Genomic DNA, 12114 nt, shown 5'->3' on the forward strand with positions numbered 1-12114 from the left:
TAGGCTCCGGGTGCCCTCCGAAGTAAATGAATACAAGCAAACAGGGTAGTGGAGGCACTCCACAAAACAACACGTTGCCTCCACCACCCTGTTTGCTTATATATATATATATATATATATATATATCATCACCTTAGTAAATTCCTAAGAGTTCACAGTAGTATATATGGAATACAATGACCCTGAACAGAATATAATTGCCCTACACCCTATTTAGTACCTCCATAGACGTGTGTGCAGTTCAGAACACATGATACAATCCACACAATATCAGCATTCTTTTCTATAGGTTTGTCATGTGGCCTATGTCATCCATGTGGATGCCTGCAGCATTAATCATTCCAATGGCCAGTAATACCCCCTCTATATAAAGCGAGGAGCAGATGGAGCTGCCTCCTTCCTAACGAAGCACTGTTAATGAATGAACAAAGGCCTGGGAAAGGAATCTCACCCTGTAAAACGTTACATTATCTGAAGATTATAGACAACCACGTGAAGAGGATTGCAGAAAGGGGTTAGAGGCAGTGCAGTGGGCTAAACGGTTTTGAAAGGAGAGAACGTCTAGTTTAGTCATCTTAAATTAGTAGCGATAGAGGAACACACTGCATGTAATCAGTAATTTATTGGATAATTCGAAGTATTATACATGCAATAAATTGTTTAAAAGTTAGGGTGGGAATAAAGAGGTGTAGCCCTCCGCCCAGTTGATGACTGTTTAAGTGCTAATTATCTCTTGACAGTAGTTGAGAGGCTGTTCCTCTCCTCAGTAGTTACTCGTCATGCCGTACACCAAGCATCTGGGGATTTTGATGGTTGCTCTGTGCTTGGTTCATTTGGCTCAAGCACAATTTCCCAGGGCTTGTACGACGGTCGAGGCGCTGGTGACCAAGCGATGCTGTCCTCCGCTGGGATCGGATCCAGCCAATGTGTGCGGCTTACTGCAGGGTCGCGGCAGATGCGTGGCTGTGGTTGCGGATGACCATCCCTGGAGCGGTCCTTACACCTTGCGCAACGTGGATGACCGGGAGCGCTGGCCTCTGAAGTTCTACAACGCCACCTGCCAGTGTATCGGTATGTGCTACTCCTGTATCTAGCTAATAGCTCATACCAATAAGTTACTATACACTATCTCTGACATTCTGTCTTTTCTCATTGTTTTATTAGTTCGGTGTAAAATGGTTTTACTGTGATAAATGTCCACGATTCTAACTCAGATAGTGTTTGTGTTATGATGTTGCACTCCAGCTAGGATCACACACAGTGGATGATGTAAGGAATGTGGAGTAGGGTTGAGTAGTGTAATTCCTATACTAATTGGTCCCATAGCATCAGATGTTTGATGTTTCTACTTGTTTGAAGTAAAGTAGCTACTTAAACACGTATTACACTTCTAACTTTCTGTGATCATCCTTAGAATTACATACATTTTGATGGAAGCTTACATACAATTCAGTTGGCTAAAAATTGCTAAAGATATATACAATTTAATGAATCAGGTTAATATTTGGCTCTCTACGGGGGCGAATTCAGTAGCGCCAGGAGCGAGCTCCCGGAGCTGTCAAATTCAGTGCGCTGTTTGGGTGGGCTAATTATTTTTTCTCACGCGCCCCTGGGGATGCGAGGAGAAATCCGACCAAAGTGCCGGGCGCGCAGCTGTTTTTCTGCTTAGTGCAGCGCTATCAGCTGCGCGCCTGGTACTTTGGTCAGCGAATGCCGGTTAATGCGCCTTAACACCCATGTTAAGGCGCAATAACCGGCATTCTCCGACCACACAACGCACTGAATTGAATATCTCTGAGAGCTCGCTCCCAGCGCTATTCAATTCGCGTTGAATTGAATCGCCTGCTATATATGCAGCCGTTGCCGATCAGAACAGGCTGCATTGAGCTGAATACACTGTACAACAAAAATCCTTTTTAGTTTTGTTTATGTTCTAAGACTAGTCCTACTTTCCTAATTTGAGGTCCAGAAAAGTGAATATGACTTCAAAATGTTTTTCTAGCTCTAGTTTTTGAGCTGCACTACGTGTGCTATATGTATTTCAGTAATAAAGTCAAAGTGAAAATCTATTTTAAAATATCCTGAAATTTTTCTTAATTCACCAAATATAATAATTTTCAAATCAATCGCAAAAACGAAAACCAGACAACATACAGCAACCGAAAGTACTATCTCAAACCGTGGCCTATTCATGAGAGCGCTTTCTTTTTGCTTGTCACTTGTACTTCTCTCCTTGAGCATCTCTTGTCACTGTCCATCAGTAGTCAGCCAGTATAGAAGCATCCCACCTACCCTGATATCTTCCTTCCATTGCTGAAATGTCTGGGTGGAATCGGTCACCGTGCTCGTCACTCGCTGCACGGCAGGTGTCAGGGCTGAAGTCCAGATGAGAGCTGAGAAAGTAGATGTTGAGTGACTTGTTGCAGCCTAATTGATACTTTTCTAGAAGGTTGTTCACAATCGCAACATAGTTCCCAGCTGTTCTGTAATACCCCTTTTACACCGGAGCTAAAACACGGGTTTTTGAAGGGTTAACCCGGGCAGCTCCCTGGTGTAAAAGGGGAGAGAGTTCGTTCGCCGGGTCGAGTGACCCGGCAATCCAACCCAGGTAACTAGCAGGGTTTAACACGGGCGTAGCCCGTGAAACCCTGCTGTGAGAACAGCGCACTCCGGGTCACGATGACCTGGAGTGCGCTGCTAGCCGGCCAATTGGTCCGGCTTCAGTGGCGCTTGGAGATGACGTCATCTCCAAGCGACCACTTTCACTCCGCAAAAGCCGGGTCTATGCAGACCCGAGTGCGGTGTGAGCGGCGTTGACTCGGGAATATCCGAGTCGGCGCCGGCAAAATTCCGGGTCTGATCCGGATAGGAACTTTGTTCCAACTCCGGGTCAGACCCGGAATTTAGGTGGAAAAGGGGTATTACACAAGAAGCCATGCACTATGTACCTTTTTTAAAGGTTTCCCTTTTCTCATTAGCCTGGAGGACTTGGTCAATTTTTTCATCTCAAAGAAGTTGATGAATTTACAGACCAACAAGGATTCCTTCCTTAACTTTAGCATCACTCATAAAAGAATAAAGATGGAGAAGCTTTCAAGTATCTAAGAGGAAAATTTCCATTTCTAAGTCCTAGGGGCCTATGTATCAAAGCTTGATGCAAGATAAAATTGTGAGAGAAAAAGTATTAAGTAACCAATCGGCTCCTAACTGACATTTTTTTCAAACACAGCCTATAAAATGTACGGTAGAAGCTGATTGGTTGGTAATTTATAGCTCACAATTTTATCTCTCATCAAGCTTTAGTAAATAGACCCCCAAGTTTGATGTGTAAATGGGCAAATAATTTAGCTTCGATCATCCAGAGGACACTGATGGATAAAACATGGCCTACAATGACTCAGTATTCCTGTATTCCGGGTTGCTAACCTGTATATTCTCTAATTGCCAAAATTTCCTAGTATTTAACAAAATATCATTACATCGTCATAAATGGGCTGTATCCCAGAACAGGGAGCTAACTGAGGTTTTTAAATGTCAATTCGAAGTAACTATTGTTGCACAGTGAATATTAACCCTCTACTGCCCCCACCTCACCCATATATTGCAACCTGCACTTTACATGGAGTAATCAATGTGAGGAGCTGCAGCCAAGCACCACTGACACATTTTTAAAAGAGACCTGGAAAACATGCACTGTGTGGCATCCTGAGGACCGAGTTTGAGAACCTCTGCTCTAGAGTATGTCCCTGCAGAGTTACTTAGCCTGGTGATATAAAATGTAAACATCTTTATCATTTTTGCACCAATTGTATAGTATATAAGCCTCCAAGATTAGTATAATTTAAGGATGATCACAGAAAGTTAGAAGTGTAATGTTTTTAATAGCTACTTTACTTCAAACAAGTAGAAGCATTGGAAACCATTGATGTTTAAGTCTACACAATGTTTTGTGACCGATGTTAAACATTAGTATAACAATTTTCTCTTCTTCTAAATAGAAGCTGGTTGCTGTCTGAGCTATATATATAGCTCCAAATGTTCTTTATGTTCCCTTATCATTAAAGTAAATATATTGCAGCACAGTGATTGCCTTATTAATGCTAATAGGCATTTGCTTATAATGGAATAACAATGCTTTTAGTTAGAATCCTATTACAATGTCTGAGATCACCTTTGTGTAATTTTATACAGTATTCCAGACAGTGCCGTAATAGTGCTTTGTGCTGGCCCCGCCCCCTAAACACATGATTTCATGATGTAACACCTAGGGCACGGGCTGTTGAATCTGCCTCCGAATCTGGTAAGTAGAGCACTGCCCAGAGCATCTTAAGTACTCTCAGGCAGCTCCACAGGCTGCAGGTTGCTTGTCAGGAGTGTCCCTGCAAGTAGCACTAGTGGCTGTAGGGTGCTGTTCCAGGTGCCTTGGGAAAACGGTGGTGCTGCCCTTAGGGCTCTGTGCAGTGGCACTGCACACACAGCCATAATTATGACTGTGATTCCAGAATATACTGGCTCTATATACACCAGTACAAGGTGTCAAGGCTGGATTCATTTTTTGTGTGGGCTCCTAAAATTAAACTTGTCAAAAGTATATACGGGTGATGATGTTAAAGTATAATGTTTAATATTTCCAGCACCGCAAATATATTGAACACATTCTGGTGCCCCCAGTTATAATTTTGCAATAGTGCTCCCCTCGCTAGTGATCAGAGCAGCAGAGAGCCGGCCAGGAGGAATGGGACGTGGCATGACCACACCCCTTAGTAGAAAAAACTATTTGCAGTGCTGGGGAGGGGGCACTGTGAGCCCCTCAGCATGGTGCAAATCCATAGGGGCTGGGCCAGATTAAGGCTTCCTGGGGCCCCTACAACTTAATTGCCATGGCACCACGCAGTGACTACTTTCCCCCTTACCTTGAGGGAGACGGACAGAGAGGGAGACAAAGAAAGAGAAGTCATGAGGGAGATAGTGAGTAAGAGAGAGAGAGAGAGGGAATCTGCACATGCAGTGGCTTAACTACAGAGTGTGCAGGGGGTGCAGTTGCTATGGGGCCTGACGCTAGGGGGGCCCGAGTTCCAGCATGCAAATTGCACCTTTTTCTTATATTCTTTTTAAAATATATATTTTTCAATACAAAGTTTATTCAATCCGGCCCTGGTGCACCCTCTGTAGTTATGCCGGCCCACTGCCTTCAGGTCTCACCGGGAGTCCCTTACTACTGTGAAGAGCTTCCCAGAGCCGCGACATGAAGCAGCGCAGGAAGGAGACGCCGCCGAGAAGTCTGCTGCGTTGAGTACAACCCTGTGCCCCGGGCCCCCCTCCCTCCCTCAGTGCCGGCCCAAGTCACCCCGATCACGTTGCTGCCGGTCAGTCACAGACTGACACACTCTGTCCCGAGCCCCGCTGCTGATTGCTCCCCCCACACCAGTGCCAGCCAGACAGTCCCGCATAATACATTGAACTCCCCTCCCTCGGGTCACTGAGGGCAGTCAGTAAGGTGCTACAGGGGGAGTAAGAGGTGCTACAGGTGAGCGGAGTGAGGTACTACAAGGTGAGGGGAAAAGAGGTGCTGTGAGGGGAGTGTGAGGTGCTACAGGGTGAGGGGAGTGAGGTGCTACATGGTGAGGGGAGTGTGAGGTGCTACATGGTAAGGGGAGTGTGAGGTGCTACAGGGTGAGGGGAGTGTGAGGTGCTACAGGGTGAGGGGAGTGAAAATATATATATTTATATATTACATTTATAATTTTATATACAGTCAGGTGCATAAATATTGGGGCATTGACAGAATTTTCATATTTTGGCCTCTATTCACCACCACAATGGCTTTGAAATGAAACAAACAAGATGTGCTTTAACTGCAGACTTTCAGATTTAATTTGAGGGTAATTACATCCAAATCAGGTGACTGGTGTAGGAATTACAACGGTTTCTATATGTGCCTCCCACTGTTTAAGGGGCCAAAAGTAATGGGACTATCAACTAAAAAGCTATTTCATGGACAGGTGTGGTCTATTCCCTCATTATTTCATTATCAATTAAGCAGATAAAAGGTCTGGAGTTGATTCTAGGTGTGACATTGGCATTTGCAATCAGTTGCTGTTGACTCTCAATATGAGATCCAAAGAGCTGTCACTATCAGTGAAGCAAGCCATCATTAGGCTGAAAAATCAAAACAAACCCATCAGAGAGAGAGAGCAAAAACATTAGGTGTGGCCAAATCAACTGTTTGTAACATTCTTAAAAAGAAAGAACGCACCGGAGAGGTCAGCAACACCAAAAGACCTGGAAGACCACGGAAAACAACTGTGGTGGATGACAGAAGAATTATTTCCCTGGTGAAGAAAAACTCCTTCACAACAGTTGGCCAAATCAAGAACACTCTCCAGGAGGTAGGTGAATATGTGTCAAAGTCAACAATCAAGAGAAGACTTCAAAAGAGTGAATATAGAGGGTTCATCACAAGATGTAAACCATTGGTGAGCCACAAAAACAGGAAGACCAGATTAGAGTTTGCCAAACAACATCTAAAAAAGCCATTACAGTTCTGGAACAACATCCTATGGACAGATGAGACAAAGATCAACTTGTACCAGAGTGATGAGAAGAGAAGAGTATGGAGAAGGAAAGGAACTGCTCATGATCCAAAACATACCACCTCTTCAGTGAAGCATGGTGGTGGTAGTGTCATGGCGTGGGCATGTATGGCTGCCAATGGAACTGGTTCCTTTGTATTTATTGATGATGTGACTGCTGACAAAAGCAGCAGAATGAATTGTGAAGTGTTGGGCAATATTATATGCTCATATTCAGGCAAATTCTTCAGAACTCATTGGACGACACATCACAAGTGCAGATGGACAATGACCCGAAGCATACTGCAAAAGCAACCAAAGAGTTTTTTAAGGCTAAAAAGTGGAATGTTATGCAATGGCCAAGTCAATCCCCTGACCTGAATCCGATTGAGCATGCATTTCACTTAATGAAGACAAAACTGAAGGGAAAATGCCCCAAGAACAAGCAGGAACTGAAGACATTTGCAGTAGAGGCCTGGCAGAGCATCACCAGGGATTAAACCCAGCATCTGGTGATGTCTATGCGTTCCAGACTTTAGGCTGTAATTGCCTGCAAAGGATTTGCAACAAAGTATTAAAAAGTGAAAGTTAGATTTAGGATTGTTTAGTTTGTCCCATTACTTTTGGCCCCTTAAAAAGTGGGAGGCACATATAGAAACCGTTTTTTAATTCCTACACCGTTCACCTGATTTGGATGTAATTACCCTCAAATTAAATCGGAAAGTCTGCAGTTAAAGCACATCTTGTTTGTTTCATTTCAAAGCCATTGTGGTGGTAAATAGAGGCCAAAATATGAAAATTCTGTCAATGTCCCAATATTTATGCACCTGACTGTATGTATACACTCTGGTTGAGATCTGAGTTGGGGGTCCTCTTAAGAATTTTGCTATGGGGCCCACACATTTCTAGTTATGCTCCTGTGCACATGCGCAGGACCCGTTCTGCAATCGTGCAGAACAAGTCCTGCCTGATCGCATTGAGCCCCTTCTATGCCTCTGCCTGATTGACAGGCAGAGGCATTTAAGGTGCAGTGCAGGGGCGAGGTCGGCTTGCATTCCCAGAAACGGGGACGTGTCCGCTCCATTTTCTGGAAGTGGCAAGACCACTCAGCTGACTGGCGGCCATGGTCCATCAATGACTGTGCTGTCGGGAGCCAGCCAGAGAGGGTACAGAGTGGCCTGGAATGTTTAACTGCCCCACCTATAATCTGGCCCTGCATGGAGGTGGGGGACACAATCACTGAGAGGAGACTGCTGCCGTGCTAGACTGCTGACAGGTAAGAGGGAGGGGGGGCGTAGTACCCGGGCCCCTCCAGCAGGCCCCGGTAGTTAGTATCCACTTGTCATCATCATATTAAATTTCTCCCTTTGACATGTAAATGATGTTGCAAGTTTGGAGAGAAGATCAGTATATCATCCATATAGACTGCTACACAGACATAAAGCAAGCCCTGGAATATCTTTTATGGAATTCTGGAAGACACCAGGAGCATTGTTAAGGCCAAATATTCATAGTGGCCATCATGAGCATTAAATTATGTTTTCCAATCCTTTTAAGATTATAAGCACCCGAAGGTCCAACTTGGATAACATAGTTGCTCCTTTTACCCTGTCAAACAGTTCATATATCAGTTCAGAGGATATCTGTTTTTATGGTAATTTCATTTAACCCACTATAGTCGATGCAAGGACGTAAGCCACCATTTATTTTTGTTTTTGTTACAAAAAAGTATCCAGCTTCAGCAGAAGTTGAGGGATGGATGAATCCTCTGTCCAGATTTTCTTTGATCTAGTCAGACATGGCTTGAGTCTGGAACAGAGATGAAGGATAAACTCTACGTCTAGGGGGAGCCTTGTCAGGGAGGAGATTGATGGGACAATCCCAGTCTCTATGGGGTGGCAGATTCTCTGCCTCTTGCTTGCTAAATAAGGGCCTGATTCAGACCCACTCGCGAGCGGCTGTCCGCTTGCAAGTGGGTCGATGTTGTGCACTGCGCATGCGCACGACGGCGGGAGCTCCGTCGTGCGCATGCGCCAGATGCGACGAGCGAAGGACTTTCCTTCGCTCGTTGTGTCTGATCAAAGGGGGCGTGCTGTCGATGTTGATTGACAGCACGCCCCCTTTGGTGGGCGTGCCGGGGGCGTGCCTCCCTGACGGGGGCGTTCCCAAGGGAACGCCTACCGTCAGAAGCAGGCCCACTGACATCACTAGTGATGTCAGTGGGAGTGATTTTGGCTCTGATAGAGCTAAAATCACTCCGGGCCTTGCGGTTGAAAAACTCAACCGCAGGCTACGGCTCGCAGTGGCAATGGTCGCGATGGTCAAGACCATCATGGCCATCAAACTGCACGCTCGTATAGGCTGTGGGTGGTGACCCACAGCTATACGAGCGTCCAGGAGGACGCTCCATAATTATGGAGGGCGGCCCTCATTCAGAGCGTGCGCTCTGCTCAGAGCTTACGGCTCTGAATGAGGGCCAAAGTTCACTGCTGCCCCAGAGTCAACAGAGAAATACAATCAGGATGAGCTGGAGAGTTCAGTCACACCTAGATGAGACTCTCCGGATGCTGCTAGGTGCAATAATTTCTAGGCCTCTTAGAACAAGATAGGATATCATGCCCTCTACAGTCACCATTCTTGGTTTGGTGCCGAATGGGTGGGCTAAAATACTTTTTGTTTTTTTTCTTTATTTCGAGGCATGGTAGGATTAACAAGGTAGTACACAGTACAGCGGTGTAACTATAAATTTTGCTCCTCCCTGCCAAAAATGTTTCTACCACCCCCCCCACAGCATTTTGGTCAAATAATTACAGGGCCATTTATATGCAATTTGGCTCCCAGTGCAAAAGTAAAAAATGTGCTCCCACCCCCCCCAGACAGTTTACTGTATCTTTCCTCCTTGTAGTAATGCCCCTTACACATTATGCCACACACCGTAATGCCCCTTACACATTATTCCACACACTGTAATGCCTATTACAAAAAGTGCCACTTACATATTTACCCCCTGACACCATTTTATGCCCCACAGTAAGGCTTCTAATTGCTTTTAAATTACCTGCTCATCAGGGGTCTCATCCTCATTGTCAGGGGTTTTATGCTCATTACCAGGGGTTTCATGCTAGATGCACGGGGTCTCTGGGTTTCATGCTTGTTGTCAGGTGTACCATACCCGTTGCCAGGGGCTCCATGCTCATTGCCAGGGGATTTACGCTCGTTGCCAGGGGTATAATATATATATATATATATATATATATAGATCGGAGTGTATGTAAATGGGGGCGCTGGTGCTACTTTGAATTCACAGAGCATCCCTGCTAGTCACAGAGCACCACTCCTAGTCACAGGGCATCCCTCCCAGTCGTATAAAACATTCTATATCGCCAGCATCCCTCACACTGCATGTATATGTACAATACACCATGTATTACAGAGCACCAATCATCATCACCATAATGAGCATCCTGCACAGATCATCCCTCCCGTACAGAGACAGAGCACAAAAGCAGAGCATTGCTCCAGTACACAGAGACAGAGCATTGCAGCCTGCACACAGCAGCATCTGGTACACATCCAGTATCCTGAGTGGCCTGGGTTTGGGGGGCGTCAGGTTGTGGCCACTGCAGACCCATTGGCTCCTTCCACCGGTGTCTGACAGCCCAGAGAAAGAGGAGAGAGATAGAGAGCCAGTATGAGTACCTGTCAGACAGCAGGAAGCGGCTGTACTCCTCCGTGTCCTCGGCACAGTACAGCGCGCGCAGGAGCCCCTGGGTGCAGGGCCGGTGCAAGGTTTCTTGGCACCCTAGGCATTTCTTCAACCTTGCACCCTCCCCCCCCCCTCTCGCATAGCTACACAAGCCCTTATGCAGTGCCCCTTATATAGTGCCCCCAGTAGCAGTGCCTCTTATATAGTGCCCCAGGTAGTGGTCCCCCTATGCAGTGCCCCTTATATAATGCCCCCAGTAGTAGTCCTCCTTATATAGTGCCCCCCCAGCAGTGCCTCTAGTAGTAGTCCTCCCCCAGCAATGCCCCCAGTAGTAGTCCCCCACCTATCCAGTGCCCCCAGTAGTAGTCCCCCTCCTATGCAGTGCCCCCAGTAGTAGTCCCCCCAGCAATGCCCCCAGTAGTAATCCCTCTCTCCCCCTCTATGCAGTCCCCATAGTAGTAAACACCGCCCCCCCCGCCAGACAGACACAGAAAAAAAATCCGCTTACCTTGATCCACGCTCCGGCATCTGCTCCTCCGTCCCGCGTACTCCCGGGCCGGCCTGCTCTGCATGATGGGAGAGACGTCTTTCCCATCACCCACTGCGGAAGCCAGCAGAGCCCGGCTCCGGCAGTGGGCGAAAGGCAAGCAGCCGATGAGAGTCTATCTGACTCTCATCGGCTGCTAAAACAAACACACAGCTGCCAGCGTCGGCAGCTGTGTGTTTGTTATACTAGTAGTGTAGTGCGGACTGCACTTATGTGCGGTCCACACTACCGCCCTGCCTGGGTGACTAACAGATGCTAGAGGTCCAGTAGGACCTCTAGCATAAGTCTCCTCTTAGGCGGCGGTCATTTTTGGCGGGCCGTTTTCAGCAGATTTCATGTGGACGGCTAGTCCGCATGGAATCTGCAGCCCAGCTGCCACCACGCCCCCACGCCCCCAAGCCACCTCGGGGTCTGTGGAGGCGGTAGTTACGCCACTGACACTGTATATCTGTCTACCATATTGTGTATGCAGTACCATAGCAGGGCAACACCCAGTGCCCTGTAGCTTCCTTGCAAATGGATGCCTGCACTCTGCAATGTAGAACATTGTGGTTGGATGTTGTTGGGATAGCATCGGGGGCAGTTCTAGGGGCTGTCTGACAGCCGCCCGGAGCCAGGGTTGCCAACCTTTAATATTCTCTTCCCGGGAGAAGCCCGGGTAATAGAAGCAGCAAGGGGCCGACGGGGGCGGGGCTTGACGAATCGCGTCATTAAGCCCCGCCCCCTCATGGTAAATTACCGCGATTGGGCACAATTTACATAGGGGACGGGGCCAAATGCTGTGATTCATGCAGAATCACAGCTTAAGCCCCGCCCCCTTCACGGGGACCCGCGATTGCCGCGGGTATTCTCCTAATTCTGCCCACTTCACTAGGAAGTGGGCAGAATGCGGGAGAAATGCCTACCCTTCCGGGGGTGCGGGGGGTTACCCGAAAAATCGGGGGCCTCCCGCGAAAACCGGGCGGGTAGACATGTATGCCCGGAGCCCTATAGCCTGGAAAGGTGCAGCCGAAGGCAGCCCAACCCCCTCCATGCAGCTGCTCAGCTGCTGTCTCTCCTCTGCTTTGTCCTTGCGATTCGCCTCCCCTCCTGGTCCCTGCAGCAGTAGCTGCTGCCTGCCTCTCCTCCGCTCCATCCAGCCCCCTGGTCCCAGAGCTGGATTAAAGGGGGGCATGGGGGACATGCCTTGGGCCCCTCTCACTCAGGGCCCCCATTTGAACAGTAATTAAGACTGCTATGCCCAGTGCAGCATCTGAACTGCCTGTGCTATAAGCACTTAGTAAGCATTC

General features: G+C 47.3%; 1 protein-coding gene across 1 annotated transcript in view; it reads left to right on the forward strand.

Moving 5' to 3' along the window:
• Positions 1-410: 410 nt before the first annotated feature.
• Positions 411-12114, forward strand: part of DCT (dopachrome tautomerase) — a 55588-nt gene continuing 43884 nt past the window's right edge. The window contains exon 1 of the mRNA XM_088457083.1: positions 411-1071. Coding sequence (XP_088313209.1) covers positions 780-1071 — 292 coding nt within the window. The 5' untranslated portion in view covers positions 411-779. The remainder of the gene's footprint in view (positions 1072-12114) is intronic.

This window comes from Taudactylus pleione, unplaced genomic scaffold, assembly GCF_031769625.1.
Source record: "Taudactylus pleione unplaced genomic scaffold, aTauple2 ptg000041l, whole genome shotgun sequence".
Classification (NCBI taxonomy): Eukaryota; Metazoa; Chordata; class Amphibia; order Anura; family Myobatrachidae; genus Taudactylus; species Taudactylus pleione.